Genomic DNA, 16,239 nt, shown 5'->3' on the forward strand with positions numbered 1-16,239 from the left:
TTTCAAAATGTAATATTATAATAAATATAAGAGCTATCATTTTTACAAATTTCTGTTTTTATATTTCTATATTTATCTTTTATTGTGTTTTGTTTTATTTAACTATGAGTTTTCTTTTAGCGAAGTTGAAGCGAAACAAAAAATAACAAATGAACTCAACGACATAAAAATTACATATGAAAAGTGCAAATCTAACTATAATGAAAGCGAGGTTAAACTAACGAGTCTGGAAGAAGCCAGAGAAAAAACTGAGAAAAATCTTGAAAAAGTTACTCTTGAAAGAAATAAGTTACTTGTTAGTCTCAAAAATTTGTTATAACAGTTTTTTCATTTATCTTTATTTAGTTTTAACGTTTTCGGTATTTGTTATTAAAGGGCAATGTATAAAGCCATATATTCAAAGATAAAACATTAAATAAGTAGTGTATGCCGTAATGAATTCTTTAAATTTGTTAGAATATGCCTTTAAACCAAGATGTCTGGATTTGAAATGGTCTTATTTTTAAAATAAGGTAAGGATTTTAAATACTTATTTTCAGACGTAATACAATTCTAAATAATATATAAACCAATAAAAAGAATTGCATAAATTTGAAGTCCGGAATTATTTCATCAGCACTAGTAACTTTGTGGTTTCAAGTAAACATTAATTTTACTACACCCAATTATCCTCCTATAAAATGTTTTGTTTTTTTTATTAGGTATTTGCGATACTATGCTCTTAAAACTTTTATCAGTCCGCTAGAGTTTGTTTTTGTTGTCGAAACTAGTTTCCCGATGTTTTATGTTTAGGTTTTTTGGTAGCAATTTATACCTAAATGTTTGCATTTGTTATCAAAGTTATTAAACTAATAATTTTAAAGTTATTAAAGTCAATATATGAGCTGATTTGTTAACTAATTAAAAGTTAGTTTTAAAATTGTAATAGTATTTGTATTTGACCATCTCGAATTTTTTCCAGTTATTTTTGTGAATTTACAATGGTTCATTCATAATCCTTTATTAAAATTACTAACTCTTTTCTGCTTACGATACAGTAAAAAACTACAATTTTCTTATATACACTTTTTTTAGATTTTATGACATAATTTTATGTCTCAACAAGTCTAAAATTTTTCAGACATTTGAAATTAAGTAAAATTGTACGATAATGTAAAAAAAAAGCTTTTTAAGAGTTACTAAATTCAATATTTAGACAAAGAACTTGATAGTTTTTAAAACTATTTTTAAACTCAAAAAATAAGCATCATTTCAACTTTTTGTAAAAAGAGTCAAGATGGTAGTTGCCAATAGTAGCCTTAATTTTCTTATACTTAACATATACCAAGCGTAAAGACATAAAAATCAAAAAAGTTATGACAACTATGCAGTTTTGAGCAAATCACTTTTTGTTTAGCTTTATGTACACGCTTCAGAAAGTAAGGCATCATTTATAAAACTGCGTATATTTTTTGAATTTCTCTTAATTAACCAAGCTATTTATTCTATATGGTTTCTAACGCCTAGTATGTTAAGTTTTCATATTTGTTTTTTGGTAAAAAAAAATAGGTGAAATTTTTCTTGATTATTATTTTTTTGTTTAATTATTCAAAGTTTTATGCCCAGTACAATTGGATTTTCATTTAAGCAGTTAGTACTTCAAAAAAATATTTTTTAACGGCCAACTAATGTTTTAACTTCCTTTAACGTTCACAATTATAAATTTACCATGTAATTAGTACTATCACTAGTTGGCGAACAAGAGCTGCTGTTAACAGAATATGTTTATATCGTTTAAATCTTGGAATTTCTTAGGATACACAAATTTATAATACTTTACAAAAAGTTAAAATCACTATTGTGATATGAAATTAGTTACTTTGCTGTTTTTTTTGTTTTATCCTATCACAAAAAAAAAGGTCTTATCCAAAATGGCAAAGTTAGCATTCATCATGTTCGTTGCAACTTTAATTTATACTACCAGCCATAAAAAATAACTTTTATTCTCAAAAACCAATTAAAATCAATTTTAATGTTGTCAATGTTAGTGTATACAAAAAAAAATCATGCAGAAAAGTTTGCACGAACTGGAACTGACTGGCAGCGGTCGGCAGCACGAATTGAACACGGCAAGAACGAGCCTGACCATGAAGGAGCACGAACTGAGAAGAGTGGAGGAAAAAATTAAGAAAGAAGAGGAGGAAGCGAGATTGAAGGAAAAGGAGCTTCAGGATTGCAGAGTGGAAGTGGCTTCCATGCAAGGAAAAATAGAATCTTTAAAGGTAACATGCTGAAACTGTTTTCCGTTTGTCCCTCATAATTACTATCACATCTTGTGCATTTCAGATGTAAAATTTTTTTTTACGTTGAATAGTCAACAGTTCTTTATCTATTACCATATTTTTATTTCGACCATAACTTTTACTTAATGCACTTCTTTTACATTTTTTACTAAAAATTTTTTTTTTGTGTTTGGCAGCTTGACTCTAAGTATTCAGACACGTCTTAAATATGAAAATTTTTGTAAATTAAATTTTATCTAATGGGATAAGTTTTGCTTCTTTCTTTTTAAACTTTAAATTTTTATTGAATAGTGAGAACCAATATTTTTTTTTTCATAACTAGTTTTGTTAGCAGTTTCATTCCCCTTTTTAATTTTCAAAAATTGGTCTTCTATCATTTTTAAGTTGAAATTCAGTTTAATACACTTGTTCTTAAGTCATTTTGTAAGTAAGACTCATGGTGAAACTTTTATTGATGACATTATCATTATAATGTCATCAATATAAGATAATGAGGATGACGGGTTAAATATGCATGTAGACACTTTTGCACGTAGGGACATTTTTGCACAAAAGTAAAAAAAAAAAAAAAAATTTAAAATATACCAAGGGCAAGGGTTAGGGGTAACAGTGATAGTAAAAGCATAAATAAAAACAATAAATATCGATAAAATAAATACTGAACAAGGGTTAAGGGTAATAGTGATAGTAAAAAAAAGAAATCAAAAAGAAGATAAAATAGTAATAAGAAAACAAAGTTACCGAACAAGGATAAGGGTTAGGTGTGAGTGATAGGGAAAATAAAATAGAAAAAAATCAATCCATGCAAAGTTGTCTTCGTGTAAAAGTGTCTTCATGCAAAAGCGTCCTTTTGAGAATATTTGACACATACCCGAAAAGGAGACAGTATCTACAGAGATAATTAAAAACATTTAAAGTGATTTTAAGAAACATAATGTAAGTTTAACTTTCATAATACAACAATTTCAAAGTAGAAAGAAACCATAACATTACTATTTCGAGATGTTGAACATGTCATAACTCAAATAAATGATAAAAAGGTTTTTTTTACATTAAAAATTTTACTAAAATTACTGCAATGAATTACACTTTTTTAAATGGAAAATCATTTCATCCATTGAAAACTTTCAAGGCATAAATATCAGGAGAAGAAAAAAGAATGAAAGAACTAAATTGTAGAAATAGATATATTGATTTTTAGTCTTAAACGAAAGGATGTGTAGTTAATTCTGCAATTAAAGACATTAATAAGAAAAAAAAAGTTGGAGGTAGCAAGACTATCTATTCTTTACAGGACAAAAGCAAAAATTTTACTTCCATATTTAATTGTTAAATGTTCTTAAACAGATATTAAGATATGATTAAGTTATTTAAATAACTCATGATGAAAACGTTTACAATAATTTCTACAATATGTTCAATCTAGATATAAAAACAATATTGGCTTTTATTATTTACTAACTAATACAAATTACCAAAATTTAAATATGTTGTATAACTTACTATTATTTAGTTTTATAAACATATTTTAATTGTTTTTTTAGCCTAAATGTGGTATTCTGTTTGTTTACTTAATTTTTCGCATTTAAAAAAAGTGCTAGTTTAATGAAATTAAAATTGTTTGTATTTGGTTTAAGTGGAAAGTAAATAAACAATTGATGGTCATTTATTGATAAAATGTTATTCTAATAATTTTTATATTTATTTACCTGACTAAAAGTAAATATTTTAATCAGTAGTTATATAGCAGTAAGTATACAAATTTCAACTTATATAGAAATAGTATTTAGAATCATCAAATTAAAATTACACTTATAGTACACTTCACGTTATTTTAATCATTAAAATTTCTATATAAGTTCAAATTTGATTTTATTTTTTTTTACTATGTAACTACTGATGAAAATAGCGTGAAATATATCTTTATTTCCTATAGTTAAGGTTTGATTATTTTGATTATTGCTAATATTATTTAACGGTAAACACTATTTAAGTTCAAATTTTTAACTTAATAAATAAATTACTATAAAAAATAGATCCTTAGCGAATTTAAGAGCCCTTCGCATTGTCTTATTATTTTGTTAACTGATGCCCGTTTAATTTGCATTCAATCCAAAATAGTTTGTTGTTTTATTGATCTCTAAATATTTAAGTTAAATCTTAACTGTTTTGTATAAATAATTTATAATCATCTCGAGTTTTCATTGAATTCAACTCCCTAAGGTTTTAAAAACTTCCTCCGGTTTAATGCTTATTGATTTTTTATGGTTTTTTTAAAAGTAAACATTTTAATGTTTAATTTTTTAGATTTTTGTCATAGAAACCGTATAAACTTAATATATTAACAAAACTATTTTTCTATTTATGTTTTCCTTTACAGTTTGTATAAGAAATTATGGTTATAAACATTTTAATATTTCCGTAGAAAAACTTTTATGTCAATCATCGATTTAAATGGCGACATTTGAATAGCGGCTATTTTATAAATTTAGACAAACAAAATATTTGTTAGTTTTTGTTGATACATTTCTGATCTCATGACAGGTCAACACAAGCTTCATTAATTGTTTAGAATGTTTTTGTTTATTTCTAAACATGAGTTGTTTGCTTTTCCTGATTATCATTTACCATAAATATTTTTTTTTGAAAATTATTGCGGTACAGCGTTGTAATTTTGAATTTAGTTTAAAGTAAAATAAAATATTGTGCTAGTCGATTAATGCTACCTAATTGTAAAATAATTAGAAAGTAAATAGTTATATGATCTGTAAAACTCAATTTTAAGTTTAATGAGTCATTGTTTTAAAATGAACATTGCTGAATAAAATGTATTATAGTCAGTAGTAACTCTAGCTAGATATTTTTGATTTTAGATTAAATACCCAGTTGATTTTAGTAACTGTTTGTAAAATTTACAATGAGTTTAATCTAAACGGTTTTGTCAAAAAAGATTTGATAATGCATTAATAAAAATATGTTTATAAATATTTTTTTCACTCTTAAATTCACGTGGTTTGTAAAGTTGAAAATTTAACAAATAAGTAATGAGTATCAATTGTTCAAGATAGTTATTAAAAAAAGAAAACTAGTAGTATAGCAAAAAATAACTAATAACTAATATTTAATAAATGAATTATTAACTTGCTATAAAATTTAAACAGTAAAATTTTCCAGTTTGTAGAATTATATTTGAATATTGACGGCATACCGTAGAATCATTTTATTAAAAAGGCACGAAAATAAAATTACAAAAAAGATATTTATTGGTAAAAAATATAACTTTTTTTGAAATATGCTTAAAGCCGAAATTAGTTGTCTAATATTATCATTAGATATTTTTTGGGCTGTAAAACTAATTTAAAGAAAAAAAAACTGTGTGCTACTACATGAAGTGCCTTACGTTAAAAATACACAATGAAGGTAATGTTTGTATTATCAAACATTTTTTACTAGAACGAAAATAAAAATTTGACTTTCGTGTAGTTCAAACTTCGTTTATTATATTTACTGTATCGATAAATAAATGGTTTTTTATTTTAACTAAATGATGAAAATTAAGGTTTTAGAAACACTGTGAGAGTACAAAATTTTATTTAACTGTTATAAAGCTTTCTAAAAATATTTCCAATATACTTAGTTTATAGATATAATGACAGCTTATAAGTATTTTTAGATGTAAAAGATCACTGATAAGTGTTTCGCTGGGTTTACTGTTGAGGTTTGCTTATTTAAAGTAAAAACAATTTAATGTTTCTCAACTAAACTTTTAAACTAAGATATGTATTATGACTACAAAGCAGATAAGTCAAATAAATTTACTTCTAAATAATAGATGAGGATATGGATTCGTGAAAATTATTCTTATTTTTATTAAGAAATACAAGAAAAAAACTAAAATTAACGGTCTAATACCATCATTAAGGGTTTAATGGGCTCAAAAACTCACTTAAAACAAAAAATGTGTCCTAGAATCTAGTTATAAATGTTTAAGTGAAATACGTTTAAAGAAATATGAAAGTATATTTTTTATTATCAAACGTTTGTTACTAGAAAGAGAATAAAAACTTGACGATTGTGTTTTTGAAACTTCGTTTATAACATTTACTGTTTAAAAAATAAAGTAATTGTTTTTCGTTTCAACTAAATGTTGAAATCAATATCAGAAGTATAGCGTGATTAAAAAGTTTCAATTGACTGTTTTAAAATTTTCTAAAATTACTTTCAATATTTTTAGTTTATATATTTTATGACATCTTACAGGTTTTTTATAACAAATATCTAAATTACTTTTAGATGTAAAAGCTTACTGATAAGTGCTTCGCTGGGTTCACTGTTGAGGTGTACTTATTTAAAGTAAAAATAATTTACTGTTTCTCCTTTAATTTTTTAATTTAAGTATTGTGTAACTGAAATTTATATAAGTCAAATCATTTTGCTTCCAAATAATTGAACTTTTAAAATAATTTTTATAGACAATTTTTTTAGGGTTATTTAGTTAACTCTTACGTTTTGTTCTACACTCGGTAAAAACTTTGGTAGATACATTTTTTTATTAAGTTTTTTTACTTAATTTACCTTTTTATAATTTTCAGATAGTTTGATATTTTAACGATTTATCAGAAAAGCTACTTTGAGTTTCATAACTTTATAAAATAATCTAAGACTAGTTTAAGAGTTTACAAATTAAGAAAAAGATGTAAATTACATATTACTTCTTTTACTTTAAAGATTTTTTGGTTTGTACGAGTTCTATTTTGTTTTCAAATCTAGTTTATCAAAACTCAACTTTCATTAAATTTGCAGTATGTTCAGTTATAGCTGAGCTTTATAAAAATTATCTTAAGTTTTTGTTTAACTTTTTAAGACCAAATAATATCCATCAACTTCAAAAAGTATATATACAAAATACTTTTATAAGTTAGTAACCCAATTTAGTTATAAAAAATATTTTTATATTGTAATTTTTATTATTTTTTAAGAACTTTAATTTTTATTTTTTATTACATAAATAAATCATGTTCAAGCGGTTAAGTTTTTTTTTAGTATAACGTACATTAAAAAAATATTTTATATGTTGTAGGCAACTACTGATAATGATTATCTTAGTTGAGTTAATAAAAATGTTAGTTACATTAGTATTCTAAAACTGATTTGGAAAACGAATTTTATAATGTAGGTTTTTATTTTTAACTCCACATGCGTTTTTCTTTTAGTTACTATACTGTTTTTTAAATGAAATACCTCTGTAAAAATTTACATATTTACTAATGTAAACTTACTTTTAAATCATTATTATGAAGATTTTAAACACTGTTTAAACTTGTAAGGTTAGTTTTAAAGCTTCCCATGACTAAATGAAATATCAATGCATGCATGTCTCTACATATTAAAAGCAAAACCAAAAAATTGAGACATAAAAAAACTGTCATGTATTTGTTATAAATGTTAATGTTTTTTCACAACAGATCGAAATTTGCAACGCAAACAGCGAAAAGCTTCAATTAAAGAGTGAATTGGACTCGGCAAAATGTTCGGAATCAGTGGGTTACAATGAACAGCAAGACAAATTCACCAAGATTATGTCAGGTACCAAGTTTTAGAAATTAAACAAAACAGCTTTATTTTTGTAAATATGCTTTTATAAGTTATTTTTTTTTGTTTTTTTATTAAAACTACTTAGATAAGATAAACAGACATATAATTAATCAAGTTAGCTTGCAAACCAATAAAAATGTTGATGTTTTTCTCAATTAATGTTAACTTGGGTTTATAACTTAATTGTTACTTAATGCAAGCGTGCTAATTCTCATAAATTTACTTTTACAAAAGTTATTGAAGATGTACGATTTTAAAAAACGGTAAAATTCAACGCATGTTGCTTAGAAATACTGGAGAAGTACTTTTGTAAAAACTGTATTTAATAAAGATGCTTTTTTTTTTGGTACAAATTTTGGTGCTTACCCAATTTAAATTAATGTTTCTTGAAACACATTTAAACTCAATAGTTTGTTTGCATGCGATTACACTATATGGCCATAATGAATTTACATGTTTGTTTACATAATTTCAATAATAAATGGTTATTATGCAAACTGTGTCAACATAATTTGCATAAAATTAAGTAGTAATGACAGTAATAACATATTTTTAGCCTTGGAAAGTTGAAAGTACCTTAGTGATTACATAATTATATAAACCATGAAATAATTATGAATTATTTTAATGCCTAAACATTGTTTTTATACCTTTAAATTCCACAATTTGAATTATTTTCGTGAGACTATTATAAAAACTTATTGTCGTTAAGTTTACAAAATATTTTACCAATTTATTACATACAGTAGTAGTAAATTTTACAAAATTTAAAGAATGGGAAATTATGAGTGTAAATTGTAAATATTATCTTGAATTTTGTCTTAATTATTGCCCAAGAAAAAAAAAAATCTCATTAATGTTAATTTAAGCTGTAACAAATAAAAATATTGAACTGCATTAATTTCATATAAATTAGGAATAAGTTAGTAGTAAATAGTAACAAAATACTTAAAATTGTTGTCAGAAGCTCATGAGTTGCTTATTGAGCACGTAGCGAATGACTGCTATTTACATGAACAGTCTTTCAGATCAGAACCCGAAGGTTAGTAAATAGTAAACTTTAGTGCTGCACGTTTGGTATTAAATTTATGTTTTGACGGTTTGTTTATGATTCGAGTTCATAAAATGGTTGTATGAAAATTATTAAATATTGTATGAAGTATAGTATATCTGTTTGACTGTTTTTCTAAACTCTGTGTTGTGGTTCTTTATGATTTGTCGTCTATGTATAGGATAAAGCTGTATTGTTTAACTTACACATATTTTATAACATAATAAAATGTTGAAGATATTCTTTTAAAATTGTTGTTTTCTAAAAACAATTTTCTGCTTCTACGTATGTACATCTAATAAAAACAGTTTACATTACATTAACGTTTTTGTTTTTAGTCTTTTAAAACTTAAATTTATTTTTTGTGCTATAAAAGATGCAAGTTTTCTACGCTTAAAAGAATGTCAGTATTATAAAAATATTATTAAACAGGGTTGTCAAACAACCTTTAATCCTGGAAGTACTTGGAATTTGACAATTTAGGCAAAAAAACTGAGTTAGAGAAATTTTTAATAAAACTGGAAAAGACTGGAATTCTAAACAAGTTTTTCATTTTAAGTAATGAAATTTCGGTTTGGTACAAAAAGTATATCATGCATATATTTTTTTAGTATCATTAAATTAATTTTTCTGAAAAATTTATTTAATAGTTTTAGATAGCTTTTTCAATGATGTTATGCTATTTAAAACAGTTTTTTATGTTAAATTAAATTTTATACTAAAAATAGAGTAGATAACTTAATCTTTAAAAAACCTGGAAAAAAGTTCGAAAAATCTTTGGCAACCCTATTTTTAATAGTCTAAAAAAAGTATGAAATATCCACTACTTTTTGTGTAAACTGTTTTGCACCTTATTAATAAGCTGCTTATGTTATGTTAACTGTTTTCAATTTAAAGGGTAATTGAATAGCAAACTAAATACACGCTACTAGAATAGAAATTATTCCTGAATTCTAATTTGATTTTTTTTTTGTTTTATATGCTTTGTATGTAAAAATTAATAGATGTTTATTTAATTTATAAATTTTACAGATACAAACAGGGAAATGATTGAATTAGAGAAGAGTAATTCTGTTTTGCGAGAACAAGTCAATCACCTCAAGGAAGAACTCGAAAAAGTTGTTAAAATTAAATTGGAAAAGGCGGGTTTTTCGCATATTTATTTCTAAACATGCTTTACTTTAGTTTTATTTTATTTGAATAAACTTATCAGGAGTCTGAACTAGCATTTGCTCAGCAAGACAGAATTGAACAGTGCAAAGTTCTTAGTTTCACAGAAAGTTCAATGAATCAACTAAGTGAAAACCATAAAACTGTATTGGAAGAAAAGCAAAAAACTAATGAAAATAATCAACAACTACAAGTAACCTTATTTAACTTGTTTTACTGTCATTTAATTTTAATGATAGATAAAGTTGTTATAAATTTTTCAGCTGTTAAAAATATTTTTCTAGTTTTCATTGTAATTTAATCAATTTTATATTTTGTGTTTGTTACTGCTTAATTATTTATTAATATTTTATTAAAACTACTTAACAGAAAAAAGTTCAGGAGCTCAATTTAAGAATAAAAGAAATCGAGTTGAGTTACGAGAAGAAGATATCAACAAAAGAAATGGAGCAAGTCCGTCAAATTGAAAGCTTAAAACTGGAACTTGGAGATAAATCAAAATGTCTTCAAAACGAACTTAACACCATTAGAATTGAAAAAGACAAGTAATATTTTTATTTTATGCGTTTAAAATAACTGCAAAATTTTAATCATTTAGTTTTCTAGCTAAAACATAAAATTTCCATATTTCGACTAAAACATTTTTCAAAAATGGAATCATTATGTCTAGCTTAAAGTATGACTTTTTATAAATATAAGTTAAAAAGATTAAAGTTTCTTTTATTATATACAAGGCTTTCTAATGAAGTTGTTGAGTTAAAGTCGCTGAACGTAAAGCACTTGAAAGTTGCGGAATCTGTGGAGAGTTCGCGCGCTGAATTGGAAAGGCAACTGTCCAAATATTCAGAAGACATCAGAGATATGAAAAATGATGTTCGCGATCGTGACGAAAGAATCAAGTTTGTTTAGATTGTAGAAAAAATAGTTAAATTAGTATTATTTTTGGTAGTATTTCAACTTTCAATTGTTTCTGTATATATTATAAATAATAATTAGTTAAAAAACATTTAAAATAAATGACTCAATTCTTTAAAATAAAAACACGGAGCCAGAGGTCTTTCATCTATTAAAAAAACATCTTCAATTCTTATTTAAATAGAGTGTAAGTATTATATATATGAATACTGTCGTTAGTTTTCAATTGAACGAAATTATACATTTAATATTAATAATTACTTTTCGACACTTGAATTGTGTCATACTCTTCACTTAAAAGTACAAACATTTTTCCATGTTTTTCGTTCTCATCATAAAAATCCAAATATATCGCAAACAACTCAGGATTCTCGAAACTGAAAAGCGCGGCCACATGGAGGCGGGCGAGAGCGAGCTGAAGCGAAGAGTTGAATTGAACTCGCAGCTTATGAAGTGCCACGACGAGAAGGAGGATTTGGAGAGGCAGGTGAAACAGTACAAGGAGAAGCTGCAAATGAGCATGGAGGAGGGAAAGGAGTTGGAGGCAAGTAGGATGATGCAGGACAGGAAGATGCAGATGGTGGTGGAAGAACTGCATGCCTCCAAGAGGTACCTCATGTGTTTTTGTCTTCATTATAGTTAATTCATAGACGTTTTTAATAAGGTCTCTTGTAACAGGATATCAAGTGCAACTTGATATCCTGTTACAATTACTAAATTAATTCTTACAATTACGTAACTAATATTTTTTAGCACACGCCTTTATGATTTTATTTTATGTACATGAAAACAAACTTTATAACTTGGACAGCTGTTTTGCGTATAACACGTGTTTTATAGTTTAGGGCATAACTCTAAAAAGTTGTAGGATTCATGCCAACCAAGAACAGTCAGAACAAGAGTCAAAACTATTCATGACGTCACAATCGCAAAAGGAAGTGTTGAGCAAGAGGTTGGATGAAATGCAGGTGAATGTGAGCAGGCTGGAAGATAAATGTCTTCAGCAGGAAACGAAAATACAGCAGCTAAATAGCGAAAAGTTTCGTTTGCAAAATCAAATAGACCACTTTGATTGCGAGTTTGTTTGTTTTTTTTTAATATTTTGATTTAGTTTATAACACTGTTTTTCCTATTTATGAAAAACAACTCATCAATTTCACTAATGAGTTACAAAATTCAAAGTTACGTCTTTGGATTTGCTTAAAGAAATTAATTTTGTTTATCAAAATAATTTTGTACTATAACTTCAGAAAACACGACAACAACAATTTCGAACAAGTTAATAAATTGAACGAAGAAATTAATTTTTTAAAACGCCAACTCGAAACAGAAAAGAGTCAATTAAAAAGTAACAGCTTTCGCAATGAAGTTGATTTTAGGCGTATTGTCAGCTCTGAAGTCAACGCAAAACTGGATCAAGTTAACAATTTCCTTCAAGTTTGTTTTTAATTCTTAAATGAGAATTTAACAATTAGATATTGATCAAGTAATTGAATACAAATTATAAATTGTAGTCTTTTCCATGTTTTGAAGGACAAAGCTTCTAAATTATGAAACTATGTTTTTTACTTAATTATATTTTAAGACTAGATCATTTTCTTACAGACATTATATTTTTGTTTTTAAAAAAACATATAATACAGTTTTTATAGTAAAGAAATATATTATCATAAAAGTATAAACATTTGCTGCTTTGGATAGCTGTATTTTATCAGTATTATTATTAATTTTGTTAGGAGCTTCAATTAAAGGTCAAACTTAAGAACACTACTAGTTTTAATAAAACATAAAAACACAAATTTTTATTCAGTTTTAACCGGTAAAAATATCAATAAATAAGCCAGTGCTTCTATTTTCACAGCAACAATCGGAGAAGCAGGAGAGTTTGGAGAAGGCGCGTCAGAAGAACGAAGACGAGCGAGTTAGGAAGGTTGAGAGGGAAGTTGGCAGGCTGAAGCGGGAACTTGAGCTGGAAAGAAGCAGGAACTCGTTCGATGATTATGAGGAACACAGGGTGCACGCCACTTACGCAAGGCAACTGGAAAAAAGCAAGAAAGAAAATATGGAGCTTATGAAAAGCCTAAGCCGGTAATTTGTAAGGAAAATTGTAAAAAATATATTTTTTAAATAAATAGTAACATAGAAAGTTCTGAAAAATTTGTTATGAAATTTTTTAAAATTAAAACATGTTTTAAGTTTGAGTATAAGTGTTAAAACAAATAATTTTATTTAACGAACTACATCAAAAGTTCTGCACAGTAAGTTTGTATATCTAAAATATACGAGTTTTTTAATAACTAAGTAATGTTTTACTTCTGTTGTAGGACAAACATAAACAAGGCACACACCTATCGACCGAGCAGCTTACAACAATATTCTAAAAACGACCCGTCAGATATCGCATGTTTGTCCCGTGGAATTCACTCTTCCCCTGCGAACAGATTCATAACGTCTACACCTGTGCGAGACAAAAACTATAAAAAGGTTAGATATTTATGACGTGTGATTGTTTATATGATATGTTTTTTAGTTTTAATTTAAGAATAAGTTTTGTTAAGATGGTAAACTTTCTTTTGTTGGTGTGTTAAATGTACAAAAGTAAAAAGATTAACAAACAAAGTTCGTTAGTACTTTAGTAACATTAAGCGTTGCAATTATGTTAAGTAATAGTAAATTAATCTTGTAATATATAATTTTGATAAATTAATTATACCAGTTATAGTCTCATTTTAAACTGTTTACTTGTTTTTACTTAAGTTTTGTGTTTAAAGTTATTAAAAATTAGTCTTGTAATGATATCTTAGTACAACTTAAAACAAAGTATGCCCATGTAAACAGTTGTGTGCTCAAAAACAGTTTGATATCAAATTTTGAAATTATTAGTATATTATAGTTTTTGTTATTTAAACATATCAATGAATTTTTACAAGAGTTTTTTTACTTAAAATTATTTTAATAACCTAGTGTGCATAGTTTTTAAACGTTAAACTAAAAGCAACTACGTAATTAAACAAAACATAAACTTTTTTTACGGGTGATTTTTATTGCTAACTTAAAGTTGGTGCATAAACTATTATGGCAAAGTATATTTTTAACAGACCCACTACCACTCCAATTCATTTTCTAACAACAATTTGTATTTCACAAAAGACTGGGAAAAAACAAAATTTTCAGATCAATGACTTCAAAAATGAGTTAAAATCGCCAAAGCTATTGTTTTTAAATCGCTGGATATATTTAAGCTTGTGTTCGAGACTTATGTTTATTTTTGCCAAGTTTTATAGTTAAATGCAGTTTTGTTTTTAATGCCAAATAATATCACTGTTATTACTTATTTTCAATCTTTTTTGGCTAAGGATTTAGGTATGTTTATTATACGATTGACAAAAAACATTCGCTGCTTTTAATTCGGATGAAATAAATACACAAACTCTTAAATTTTTTTAACGTTTTTTTTCTATTTTTATTAATTAAACTAATTTTAACAATAAATTATTTATTTTAACGGTGCTGTGTTATTATTAGTTGATTGGTTATGATAAAGCAGTCGATGAAAAGTTTTGTCTAATAACTTGGTATATAGAAAGACCTTTCGGTCACTTAGCTACACAACGCATATTGACATTATACGTAAGTCGCATTAAAATTATGCTAAAAAAACAGATAATTTAGCTTTTTATACATTTAAAACATAGATATTGATAAAAACTGTTTTGTGTTTGTAGTATTAGCAATGTTTTTTATTTAATTAGTATCAAGTTTATTGCTACAAAACTATTCATAAGTTTTAAATATATTGTAGCTTAAAAGTTTTACTGTATCAGCAATTTGATTAGTATAAAACTAGAATTTAACCAAAACGCTTTTATAATAGTTCAGCTAAATTATAACCGTTATATTGTGTTATTTATGACCAAAAAATTCAATTCATTTATGTATTGAATTTTTAGACTCAATATTGTGTAGTAGTTCTAGTAATTTAAGTGGTTGTTTTTTTATCTACGTTATATTAAGCAAGCCTGATATTTATTGCATACTCATAAACTGTTGTTTATCAATTGCGCAATTTAAATTTAGTTCTTTGCACGCAGTTCATATGCACTTTAAACTTTTATAAATTCGGTTCACGTAAATAAGTGAACAAATAACCAAGATGTAATACTGTTTTTAATAGGTCAACTAATGTTACCATTAAGGTAGCGTCATACAAAAATATGTGTTGTTTTTACTAGCAGTTTTATTAGCTTGTCATTTGACGATGGTATTTATTCAACATAACTAAATACTACTTTTTTTCAACTTTTACTTGCTCAATATAACAAACTTGAAATGCTTGTGTTGAAAAAAAAGACATTCTTAAACTTCACGGGTGTTTTTTGAAGTATGTGCACATTCACAATAGTGTGCAACGTTATCTAAAAAGTCACCTAAGTATTCTTTCATATTTAAGCGTATTTTTGTTTGAAACTATTTTTGTTTAGTTCGTGGGAAGTTTTAATTTATATAAATAAGCACAATAAAACAAATTTTGACAATACTTATACAAGTTTGTAACTAATAATGGAAAAGTGTTTTGAATTTAATAAATAACTAAACGCGTTTGCGTCTCTTGTCTTACTACTGTGTTATTATGACCGTGATAAACTTGTTGTTTATCACGTCATAAAATGTGATAAAACATATCAAGTTGAAGTGTTATAAACCCATCTAAATCAGGGTTTCCCATGACAGATACTCAGCGGACCATGAGCAGCAAAGGGGGGCATGTGCAGTAAAGGAGCCACAGGGGGCCATGAGGCCATATATTCACGAATTGTTGATGAATAGCAAAAAAAAAGAAAAAAATGTCTTAGGTGCTTTTAATGGTAATTTTTCGAGTAATCTTGTTGAAGGGGGTCATAGCTTTTTCAATTTCTTTAAAGGAGGCCATTTGAAAAAATTTGGAAAACCCTAATGTTAATAAAACAATAACTTGTAATTTTTGCGGTTTGACTATTTAGATAGTTTATCTAAAAATTCAAAACTAACTAGTTTAAAATCTTAAACTAAGCTTCAATGCTTAAAGCTTAGTTTATTAACTTAAATTGTATTTCCTTTCAACTCAATCTAGAAACTTTAAAACAAAAAAAGTTATAAAAAGTAGTAGCCGCAAAGTGGAATTTAAACGAATCAAAAGTGCACAGTGTTGTAGCTCAGGCTTTTAGTTACATCAAGTTAGCTTGATTA

At 26.1% G+C, this 16,239-nt stretch overlaps 1 protein-coding gene across 2 annotated transcripts in view; it reads left to right on the plus strand.

The window, feature by feature from the left end:
* The window catches only part of LOC145837256 (uncharacterized), a 35,948-nt gene extending 21,106 nt beyond the window's left edge, over window positions 1–14,842 (plus strand). The window contains exons 20-32 of one of the 2 annotated variants that reach the window (XM_082945052.1): window positions 121–295; window positions 2,052–2,261; window positions 7,748–7,868; window positions 9,961–10,070; window positions 10,142–10,291; window positions 10,468–10,643; window positions 10,833–10,997; window positions 11,380–11,622; window positions 11,876–12,091; window positions 12,264–12,450; window positions 12,875–13,101; window positions 13,338–13,497; window positions 14,112–14,842. In XM_082945052.1, coding sequence (XP_082801178.1) covers window positions 121–295; window positions 2,052–2,261; window positions 7,748–7,868; window positions 9,961–10,070; window positions 10,142–10,291; window positions 10,468–10,643; window positions 10,833–10,997; window positions 11,380–11,622; window positions 11,876–12,091; window positions 12,264–12,450; window positions 12,875–13,101; window positions 13,338–13,497; window positions 14,112–14,195 — 2,224 coding nt within the window. In that variant the 3' untranslated portion in view covers window positions 14,196–14,842. The remainder of the gene's footprint in view (window positions 1–120; window positions 296–2,051; window positions 2,262–7,747; window positions 7,869–9,960; window positions 10,071–10,141; window positions 10,292–10,467; window positions 10,644–10,832; window positions 10,998–11,379; window positions 11,623–11,875; window positions 12,092–12,263; window positions 12,451–12,874; window positions 13,102–13,337; window positions 13,498–14,111) is intronic. The other variant, XM_082945053.1, reaches the window with a different exon arrangement.
* Window positions 14,843–16,239: the final 1,397 nt, after the last annotated feature.

This window comes from Thalia democratica, chromosome 5 (genome assembly GCF_965202585.1).
Source record: "Thalia democratica chromosome 5, ktThaDemo2.hap1.1, whole genome shotgun sequence".
NCBI classification, from domain to species: domain Eukaryota; kingdom Metazoa; phylum Chordata; class Thaliacea; order Salpida; family Salpidae; genus Thalia; species Thalia democratica.